At 41.1% G+C, this 11157-nt stretch overlaps 1 protein-coding gene across 1 annotated transcript; it reads right to left on the bottom strand.

The window, feature by feature from the left end:
• Positions 1-5718: 5718 nt before the first annotated feature.
• Positions 5719-10390, bottom strand: buc2l (bucky ball 2-like). The gene is made up of 5 exons (XM_042510019.1): positions 10372-10390; positions 9793-10056; positions 7205-9250; positions 6211-6318; positions 5719-5793 (listed from the first exon to the last, which is right to left on the bottom strand). The coding sequence occupies exons 2-5, from the start codon at positions 10052-10054 to the stop codon at positions 5765-5767; spliced, it is 2445 nt and encodes an 814-aa protein (XP_042365953.1). The 5' UTR covers positions 10055-10056; positions 10372-10390; the 3' UTR covers positions 5719-5764.
• Positions 10391-11157: the final 767 nt, after the last annotated feature.

Here is an 11157-nt window from a genome sequence, read left to right as displayed (position 1 = left end):
CCTGATCTACATTTCCTGCAGCTGCAGCTGAGTGCTGCCAGTAAGCACAGCGCCGCGCGACCTTCACCGTGTTATTGCCTAATTGAGTGCAAACACCTGAGAGAGAGGAAATCAAACCCCCGAACATGACGGTGTTTGAGCCTCACAGGACCACCGCTGTGCTGAAAAATGACCACGCACACATGCAGCTTTTTGAGCAATGCTGCACATACAAATGGGACTTTTAACAAGATATGAAAATTGCAGATGGTATAAACCAGGGATACTTGTTTTGCACGGGGGTCATTTTAGCATAATGACAGGAGGCCAGGGGCCAGTCGCAGCAGCTCCACACATTTCTAGGATTTTGGAACATTTCTAGGATTTTAGGACGTTTCTCGGATTTTAGAAAATATCTGGGATTTTAGGATGTCTCTTTGATTTTAGGACATTTCTAGGATTTCAGGATATTTTTAGGGTTGCAGGATGTTTTTAGAATTTTGGGACATTTCTGGGATTTTAGGACATTTTTAGGATTTTAAGAAGATTCTCGGATTTTAGGACATTTCTCGGATTTTGAGGCGTTTCTCGGATTTCAGGACATCTCTTGAATTTCAGGACATTTCTCTGATTTTAGGACATATAGGATTTTGGGACATTTCTATGGATTTTAGATCATTTGTAGGACTTTAGGGTATTTTTTGGATTTTAGGATGCTTCTAAGATTTTATTCCATTTCTAGGCTTTAGAACATTTCTAGGAATTGAGGTTGTTTCCAGAATTTTAGGAAATTTCTAGGACTTCAGGATGTTTTCAGGATTTTAGAACATTTCCCAGATTCAAGGACATTTCTAGGATTTTAGGATGTTAGGGGCTTAGCTGGGATCTCTGTCAGGGGGTATGCAGAGTCCTCCACTGGCCCTTTTTTGATGACTAAGCTCTATTGTGATGCTGTTTTATGCACACTGGCACCTTATGGTTTGGGGGCCACCCAGCACCCTTTTGGGGGCAAAATTTGTTTCCGCGGACCATACATTAAGTATCAGTGGTGTATACTGTCTGCTAAAGCACTGGCATGTACTCTCAAGAGGATGACAGCATCTGCCAGCCTCACAGAGTTGCTTTTGTTCCTGCGTCAGGTGAGCGATGGGCTGAACTGCCAAACAGTCAGTGTGGTCCGCTGAGTGAGTGATGCTGCCCTCCTACCTCTCAGTCCAGAGCGGCCGGCCACAGCCGGACTCTAATTGGGCGTCAGGATGACAGAAGGGACCCTTCAAAGAAGCATCCATCATGTCCTTCAGGCTGTCAGGACACGGGCCGGGTGTTTGTCTTCGGCTGAAGTGAGGAGCTGATAATGCAGACACAGAGACCTTTACAATCTGACAGTACAGGTGCTGAACTGTAACACACAAATACTGATGCACATAAATGACAATTTAAGTTATATACACAAACACCCCTATCTCCAAATCCAGCAACGCTTTGAGTTAGAATCAATTCATGTCAACAAAATATTGGAAATAGTGCATCAACTTACTGCAAAAGCTGCAAATTTTAGCAAACTTAGACATGCAAATTCACCTGACTGACCATCAGCAAACTGTTGGAAAATGAGACACAGGTGCAACACATTCGGGCGGGGCAGGCAATCACAGGAGGGAAACTTGACAGGAAGTGGATCTAAAATGAGGTTAATGACCAAAATAAAACAGGAAACACTGGGGAAATATGGAAAACAACAAAACAAGACCTTGTGTAGCAGCAAGACTTGGACATTTTCCTGAGTTTATTGATAATAAATGCATGTGAAAGGTATATGAAGTCAGCACAAGAACGCTGATGTCCTTCCAGATTTTGTTTTTTGTTGTTGTTGTTGTTTTAGGTTTTTTGTTTGTTTGTTTTTGGTTTTTGTTTGCACAACATTCAAAGGCGAGTCTGCACTTGAAATCCTCGAATGAATCAAAATCTGAAACACTTTTCAGGTGTTGACTTACACTCCTTTTCAGCGGAGTGATAATCTCTCGCTGCACCTTTATTCAGGGTTGTATTTTATTTCTCTATAAAAGGAGCCTAAAGCACTTGAGGAAACTCTCTCCTCTCAAAGTAATCTGGTGTCCTGGTACCACTTAGTCATCTCGGAGACGCCGGCTGATGATGCATTTCTAAAACACTTGAACCATGTGGCACACTTTCCGCCGTTCTCCAGGAAAAAAAACGACCTGACAGCCTGACAGAATCACTCCTAAACAGTTAAGGAGGCAGAATGGATGCTCTTAACCTCCCACTGCTTTTATAGGCATCTCAAGCAGCTACACACACCCACACAAACACAACTCACAGACAATGTCGGCAGAAGCTTTTTGTACATCTATAAATGCTTAAAAGATAAACAGTGCAATATTATATTCAGATATGTGATTGCACATGCTGTCTATGTTAAAAATAATCAGAATAATTTCATATCTCTGGAGCTGGAGTTAGCCTAGCTTAGCATAATGACTGGAAACAGGGGGAAACCGCTAGCCTAGCTCTGCCCAAAGTTTAAAAAAAAAAAAAAAAAACCTCTAAAGTTCACTAGTGAGCTTGTTTATCACGTTTGTTTAAGCAGTTCATAAACAGGACTGTAAACTGCAATTTGTAATTTTAACCCGTTAACACCTGAATCGACATCAGTTTTCTTGCGCTGCATTCACATGCCTCTCACAAGCATTTAAACCTCTGAAACGTGAGAAAATTGGTTTAATTTTTAAAAAAAAAAATTTAAAAAACAATGGGAAAAGCCAATGTGCAACTTTAAAAGGAATGTGCCACAAATTGCAAAAAAGCAAATAATTATAATAAAAGGTGACAATAAAATGATCTTGCCAAAATGTATGCCATATGCATGAACACAGCCAACATTAGCGAAAAAATAAAGAAAGAAAAGTGTGTAAAATGCATAAATCAGCCCCCTTTTACTGTAATTTATCAAAAAAGTCTGTTTTTTAATTGTTTGTTCATTGTGAAGACATAAAAGAAAATGTTTTCTTCACAAATTCTAAAACAGGGTGAGGATGATTTTGTATTTCTTTTAAAGATGCAATTAAAAGTTGTTTTTTTCTGAGCTCATAAATGCAGCGCTGATGCTCGAGTCTATGAAGTGAGAAGCTGTAAAAGTGTCTTTCCTTCTGAGGATTTTCTTCATCTTTCTGTCCTTCAGAGGACGTTTCGGTGCTCATGCACTGAAGCACATCAGCTCACAGTCGAGCCTGTAAAGGGAAATCATCACTGCAGGAAGTTCTCCCCCCGCAGAGACCCCGACTGTTTATGTGCTTCTATATGAAATATATGTGGCTCCTCCAGCTTTATGTGATACACACAGAAATATCCTGCCACCACCAGCTCATACTGTAAACCCTCGGGGAGCCAATCACGCTGAAACCCTTCACATTTACCCATAATGCAGGCGTCATGAAGATGGAACGGCAGCGCGGGAAAAGAGTCGACTAGATATGAGCTCTGAGACCGTCAAAACCGTGCTGTCCATCTCCGCCTTAAAATGAAGAATCTGAGGGGAAATCATGTGTTGCGCTTCGGTGCCGCAACTTTCCTCATCCCATCTGGCCTCTCCCCACCGCACGCTGTTAGCTTCAAAGCACCTCTCGTCCCGGATAGCCAGAAATCACTTTAAAAGGCTTGTTTCAAATTGCAAAAGCTTTTTTTTTTGACCGTCTCTGTTTCAAACAATGCACAAAAGCGGGCCTTTCTTCCCCTTTGAAGGCTGCACATTGTGTGGGCTTTCTGTGCAGATCTCTCCACGGAGGGTGACGAGAAGAAAGCAAAGCAATCTGGAAGCAAAGCGAACGCTTGTTGTTGGCCTGTTGTGAGACCCTGAAAAACACACACACACACACACACATCGACTCCCACGTGAAGCCGACAGAAACATACACTCCACATCCTGGTGTTTACCTCCCCTGCAGCCAGGAAAAGCTATTATTGCAGCACATGTCATTACATGTTTCATTTGGAACAATGTCAGTAAAAATGGTTTCATTACCTGATCTCAAAGGCCTGCTGAACACTGCATAAACTCTAATGGTCTGCACCAACATTCATTATTTATTCAATACATTTGTGTATTTTTCCCCCTTTGGGAGCGGCGTTACATAGTGTCGGTCAATAATGGAGTTCACAGTTGCCTTCACACAACACTATGACTCTTATAACGTCCTTTTTGACTGTTAATTCAATATAACGTGGACACTTTTTTTATTAATGTTAACAAGTTTTAGCAGACGTAATCAGAAAAAGAGTCGACAGTCACGCTGGCAGCTCTGTGAGGCGATAAACGCCAACATCAGCATACAAATATGCATCAACATGTTCTCATCCCAAATCTTCATGTTCCTGCTTTGCAGTGAACTTCTGCGTCTACATATTACGCCCCAGGTATCCTTCTGCGTCTAAAATTATGAGATGCTTACGACGATGTCAACACAATGGCTGGATTACACTGCATTTGGTTATGTTTTAGCAACACAAGCACATGGCAACCAACGCCAGGACGTCAACAAACGTACATGCTGGCATTGATGGTTAGGATTAGGGAAGGAAACACATACTAAAGTGGAGGGAAAAAAACTGTCAGATTCAGGTGGGAAGCTCACATCATACTCCTGCATTTTTTAAAAAAAAACAGTTTAAGCTATTTTTTCCTCAAAAAGTTTTTTTTTCCTTTAAAATTTTTGGTGAATTTTTGGTTTCTTTAAAAAAGAAATGGTGATATTTTTCTTTAAAATATATTAAGTCTATTATTTATGTATCATTTTCTTAATTTTTTTTTTAGATGTTTTGGCAACTTATATTCTCTAAAATGTTTGCCCTTTTTTTTCTTTTAATAGTTTGGATTTTTTCTTTTCTATACATTTTTTCTGGTGTTTTGTTTGTTGTTAATCTTTACATTTTTGCTTATTCAAACTTATATATATATATATTAGGGGAAAAAACAGCAGCTGAAGGTGCTTTAAAATTGAATTGTTAATGAATAGATCATTTGATATTTTCACAGGTATCAGGTGTAATTTAATCATTTTTATTTGGTCTCTTTAGTCGTGTTACTGTCCTTATTAAAGAGAAGCTGTAGATTAGAGGCTTCATGTCACTCTGTGATCAAAAGGTCACCGCTCTGATCCGCCAAGAGACCACCATTGACTCACCTGAACGCGATGATAAAAACCTCAACATTCACTGAGTCCTCAGAGATCACACTGATGGTTAAAAGGTCTCGTGCAAATATGTGAGCACAGCATCATGTTTAATAAATTATGTACAAATCAGAAATGAAAACCATCAGATATTAAATTGGTTTGTTGAAAAGCACAAAAAGGAATCTGCAACAGCATCTAGATGAGGAAATAACTGTCTGACTGCAGGTGGTCACTGACTCTTGCGAAAAACATCCATTTAAATGTATTTAATCTAAAACTGTAAGACTAAGTTTTATGCAATTTATGCATTAATTTTGTATGCTTTTGTCAATACAACTAATGTATAAATGGTTCCATCTAGTGGACAAATCAAATGACTACATCTTTTTTCACAAATTTTCTCCCCAAACATGACAGGAAAAACAGAAACTAAAGGACAAAAGTAGTATTATAAAGTTGTGTTTATTTTCATGACAATAAATAGTGAGCATTGTGATTTATTTTACAATTAATTTAGGTGAAAATAATTTAGATTAAGTGTACATCTTTGTAAAAAAGTGCGTTTTTCACTTTGTTGAATTGTGCTCTTGTGCAAATCAGCATCGTGTGTCTTTTCTACGAGTTCCTGCAGAGAAAAAAAAAATCAAGATTACACACAAAATGTTAAGTAATTTCTCTGTGCATATTTTAACAAATTCTATTCTCCCTTAAACAGCATTATGAACATGCAAGTTTTGTCGACTAAGTAATGGTGTAAATCTAAATTTACAGGAAAAAGTGGAGAACATTTTCAAATCTTTACATTTTTTGTTTGTTGTTTTTTACTTTTTCCTTGATTTTTTTTTTATTTTCAAGTTTCCAATTGACTTTTCCCGTGTTTTTGAAAGAAATCAAGCTAATTTGCTCAGGTTTTAAATGGCCAACATATTAAATTCTCATTCTCCTGCCATTGGAGGCTCACGTATTCTGTGTAAATCCTAATTTACATGACTTCTGTTGAGCCGGTTCCACAGTGCAGTAAAGTCAAAAGCCAAAATCAAACCTTGTGATTGTGGCTGTGATTTCTTGTGTTTATTAAAATGAGGTGATCTGGCTTCGTTCTTGGAGCCGTCGCTGTCAGCGTTAGGAATCACTGCTTTCCAGGATTTCTCTGTCGAGTGAGAAGTTACAAGTTAAGTTAAGTCAGTTACAGAGCAGCACGTTAACCTCCTGAACTCTGCTGGACCAATCAATGGCTCCCATGTTTCGCGTAAAGGTTGCTCAAATCCATTTGACCTTTTTTAACCCTTTTTTTGACCCTTTCTGTTGGAAATCTAAACTATTTGGAAACTTTCCTAAGCTGGAAAAATGGGATCTTTGCCCAAAATGTTGTAAATGATTATAAAACTTTTGAATTGTGATATTTTTAGAGGTTGAAATTATCAAAACATTTTTTTTTATGTTTTTCAGAACAAACCACTTTGTTTACATTTTTGCAGAACCAAATTCACAACAACAGCTACTTGAATACAGATAAAATCATTTTAAGAAGTTATTTAGTCCAAAAATAATCTGCTTAAACATAATATTTTGAGGACTAAAAAAAACTTGTTAAGGACAGTTTGACTGTTGTTACTGCTGGTTTGCTTGCTGGCTCTTTGAGAGAGCTTGATGGGTCACATAAGGTGCAAACTATTGTTGTGTTGTCTGATTTTGAATTGGACTTGTAAACAACAATAAAACTTGAAAAAATAAACATAAAAATACATGCAAGAGTTCACACCATCGAGGAATGCAGTCGAACTGGACCTAGTTTGCATTTAAATTAAAACTCACAAAAGATCATTAAATCACTCAATAATACATATATATTTTTAAATTGCTGGTAACTCACAGTTTCCTAGGTCCCTCTAGACACCTTTGGAAAGTTTTGGATCTCCAAAAGAATTATTTTCAGTGGATTTTAGCCGAAACACAGGAGTTAGTGATTGGTCTAACACAGTTTAAGAGGTAAAGGGTTAAACCTCCTGATATAGAAGTGAAAACCATTTGCTCACCAGTTTGCCATCTGTGTTTCAGGTAAATCTGGTCCATTATCCTGCACTTGTCCTGGAGGGAAACCGGCACGGCGCAATTTTCATCCATTTCTCGGATGGCGTTGCCGTGGGGACAGTGGTGCAGCCTCTCCCATGTCTGACGCTGCGGCTCATTGCACGCACAGCTCTTCTCTTTCAGCTTCGAGTACATCGCTGCGGGACATTTATCCACGTTCTGCTTTGACGCCAGTGGCTTCTTGAGATCGTTGAGTTTCCTGGAATGATCTGCCGGCCTCCATTTTGAGCCCAAGCGACAGGAGCCGTTCTCAGACGACTCTCCTTCGGTGTCGTGATGAAGGCCGCAGACATCTGGGCCTTTTCTCATGAGTCGTTTCTTTGAGTGAGCTCTGCAGGCTTCACACGTTGGTAAGTCGTTCCACTGTTGGAAAGGGACCGCTTTTCTTTTCAAGGTGCGACCATCGAGTGAAATGCAGATGTCGTTCTTCGCCAGACATCTGGAGCAAAGTCTCTTGGACGCAAAAGAACCAAATGTATTCTCATTAAAACTTCTGTTAACGCAGCATTCGTGGTCGGAGAGGCTCCTCCGATCCACCTTCCCTTTGGGTTTGTACCTTTCTTTCGGCTTGCGGACTGTAGGTTGTTCTTTGTAGTCTAGGTCTAATTTTCGTCTTCTGGTCGGCACATCTAACACACGGCTGCTTTGAGGTCTGCTCTGCTTTTTGGGAGTCGGCGGCAGCTTCTTGCAATAGTAGACGTTATCGAAGTCTGTGAGCCAGCTGGTTGAGGGGAGGTAGGCTGGCAGTGATTCAAAGGAAGTGTCCTGTTGATCCAGGATGTTCATTTCTCGTCTATGTTGGTTTCTATCTGCCTTCAGAGGCGAATTATCCAACAAATTTGGGGCTTCCGTGTGCGTAGATTCCTCTGCAACACGAACATCCATTGCTGGGCTCATATCAGTCTCAGACACCATCTCATCAGCAGGTGGCTCCATAGTGGGGACTAAATCGTCCATTTCGTCCTCTACCAGAGGAGGCATCTCAATCATGGGGACAACGTCCTCTGTAGGAGCCTCTTCTCCTCCTGGTGATGGCACTTCAGCTACAGCAGCGTGGGTTTCATCAGGCGAATCTGTGAGACCATTTTGGATCAGCGAGTCAGGTGAAGGAATGACAGCTTCCTCTATGGACCAGACGGTCGATTCCATCTTCCAAAGCTCGTCCAGATACTTAGGGTCAAACGGCAGGCGGACGACTTTGAAATGGACATTCTTGGATGTCGTACTCGGATCTTTATCTCCATTCGTCTCCTGAACGCCATCATGAGGCACAATCTGGGATCCAACGTCGTCTGAGGCGCCAGTCACAGGGTCCGACTCCTCCAGAGCTGCAGCGATCTTCTCCCCGTTGCTCGGTGTCCCGACTAACAGGATGTCAGGACAAGCCTGGCGTGCCTGCTCCAACTGGTCTTGACACAGTCCCTCGTCCTGCAGCACGCGACCCTGGAGGACGGAGCTGCTGCACTGGACCGCATCTTGGGAGAAGCTGTGGGACACTTCTGCGGTCTCACGGGAGTGCAGGAGCTGCAGCCCCACTGGCGTGGTGCAACATTCAATCCGCACCTCCTCCGTCTGAATCACGAAGCTGCCGTTCGGCAGCGTCCTGGTAGTGGTGGATGATGGCACCGTGTCCTTTAGCTCCAGAACATGATTCTGCACAGCTGAAGTTGGTGGAAGCGGCTGACTCTTTGGGATATCGGGGCTGCAGACTGGGGGACCGCTGGAGGCCTCGGCGTCACTTGGACTAGGAGTGCTGGTCCTCTGGGTGGCAGACAGCGGCTCAGTTTGAACCTCGGAGCTGGTCATTTCTCTGGTGTGGCTGTTGTGCTGGTAGCGGAACCTGCGGGAGTGGTAGGCCATGGTCTGATAATACTGAGGGTTCAGCAGGCGTCTGTAGTCCATTAGGTGGAGGTGGGTATGAGGGACAACGAAGCCAGGGGGCTCCATGTACGGATTTTGCTGATAGTGGGGCATCACTGGCATACTGTAACCTTTAATAGCAGAATAACAAAAATATTTAAAAGGGGCATAGCATATGAATGAACATCAGTGTAAAATACAAACATAAAAATGCAGGAGTTAGCAGGACTGCTAATATACACCTGTGGTCCCTTGGCAGGTAACAGCAATAGAATTAAATAAAGAAATGTATAAATTAATAATAAATTAATTTTAAGGCCATTTTTGTCATTACCTTTGACTCATGTGTTGGAATTTACCAATTTACTTTGCTTTAAAAGTGATAGGCAGTTGAAGGCAGATTTTAAAGGGTTAACTGGTGTATGTAGTGTCTGCAGATTTGCACCAATCCATTTACAAAAGATAAAATTCAAAAGAAAAAAAATGTACTGAAAATGTAGAAACTGTGATAGTATTTTGCTCTACATGAGGACTATTTGGATTAAATGTTAGGCACATAAAACACAAAGAAAATTTAAGAGCAGTGATTGTTGCTATTTAACATGCAGCATTGCGCCACCAAAATACATTATTTGCACCACAATAAGCACAAGATTTGATGCTTGGCACTCACCTAAACCCGGGTACCCACAGTACGGGTTGTAGGACATTGGCATGGGCATGGGCACCGGCCACTGCACACTCTGCACGGGCATGTACGGCTGCGAGGGTTGGATGTAGAAGAAAGGCTTGTGGTGCTGCTCCTCAGGACGTGGAGCTGCTGAGGGCCCCGCAGCCGGCTGGTGGGGACCCTGGGGAACCTGCTGAGCTCCAAATGGTGGGTTTGGACCCCGAGGGCCGTAGGAATGTTGAAAGGTAGACGTAGCTGCTTCCATTTCTGACAAAGAGCGCAAGCTGAAATAATTGTTTGGCAAACTTGTTGCAGGATAGTAGGTGGTTTCAGTGTGTTTTCTGACAACAAAACACTCACTGAGCAAAAAGATTTCCACTGACACACCAACACAGGCTTCAAAGTATGTTTTAAATTAGAAATCAAAGGAGTGGAGTCAGGATACTTGTGAAATGCTGCACTGATTGGCCCGATTTTGGCCCCAGGTGAAATTTCCAATCAGAGTTTTGTGACCTTCTTTGAAAACCAATGAAAAATGTTTGTTTACTGTTGATTCCCTCCCACTGTGCTGCATCAACTCACCTGAGGAAAGACAGACAAAAGATCAGAGATAGGTGAAAAAGAGTAGAACTTAAACCTACAAGATGAGAAGCTGATTGGTTTTAATTAAGGAAACAGACTACAGCTTGTCAGGATCATTTGTTGATGTGGCAGATATTCAGCTCAGAGTGACACATCTTACTTTTTTTTTACCATCTTTGCAAAGATCATTTCCTTCAGGGTCATTTGCAGGTGAGCTGAGCAAAAAACAGCTCCTTTAAAATGCAAAGCACATGTTCATCACTTCAGGTTTTACCCCTGAAGAGCCAATTATGAGCTTGTTTGGTAGCCTTGAGCAGTGTTTATGTATGGTATTATCCATGAAGAATAAACATGCTCTGTGAGGCCAATGTGTTAGCTCCATCAGTGATGCTAAATCAGTGCGAATGTTTAAAGAGGCTTTCTGCATGTGGACTCTGGGCTGCATGCTTTCAGTACAAAACAACCCTTGAAAGGAGGTTTATACATTTAATTAAACCCTTTGAAACCTGGGGTAGGGGGCTGGGAGGCAAGGAAATGAAAAACTTGTCCCACAAATTGCAAGAAATTAGTAAAACATGACAAGAAAATGACCTCAAAATTTGTTTTGAAAAATAAAAATAAATAAATAAATAGGGAGAACTGTCCAGAAAACTATATTTATTCTTTATTTAAAATTAACAGAAATATAATCCTAAAATATACAATAAAAATACTAAAGAAAATAATCCAAATATATTGAATTTATAATGACGTGACTATCCCAAAGCACACCTGTGAAGTAACGAT

Source organism: Plectropomus leopardus, chromosome 21, assembly GCF_008729295.1.
Source record: "Plectropomus leopardus isolate mb chromosome 21, YSFRI_Pleo_2.0, whole genome shotgun sequence".
Taxonomy (NCBI): Eukaryota; Metazoa; Chordata; class Actinopteri; order Perciformes; family Serranidae; genus Plectropomus; species Plectropomus leopardus.
Note: the sequence above shows the minus strand (reverse complement) of the source record. Positions and strands in the feature narration are given on the sequence as shown.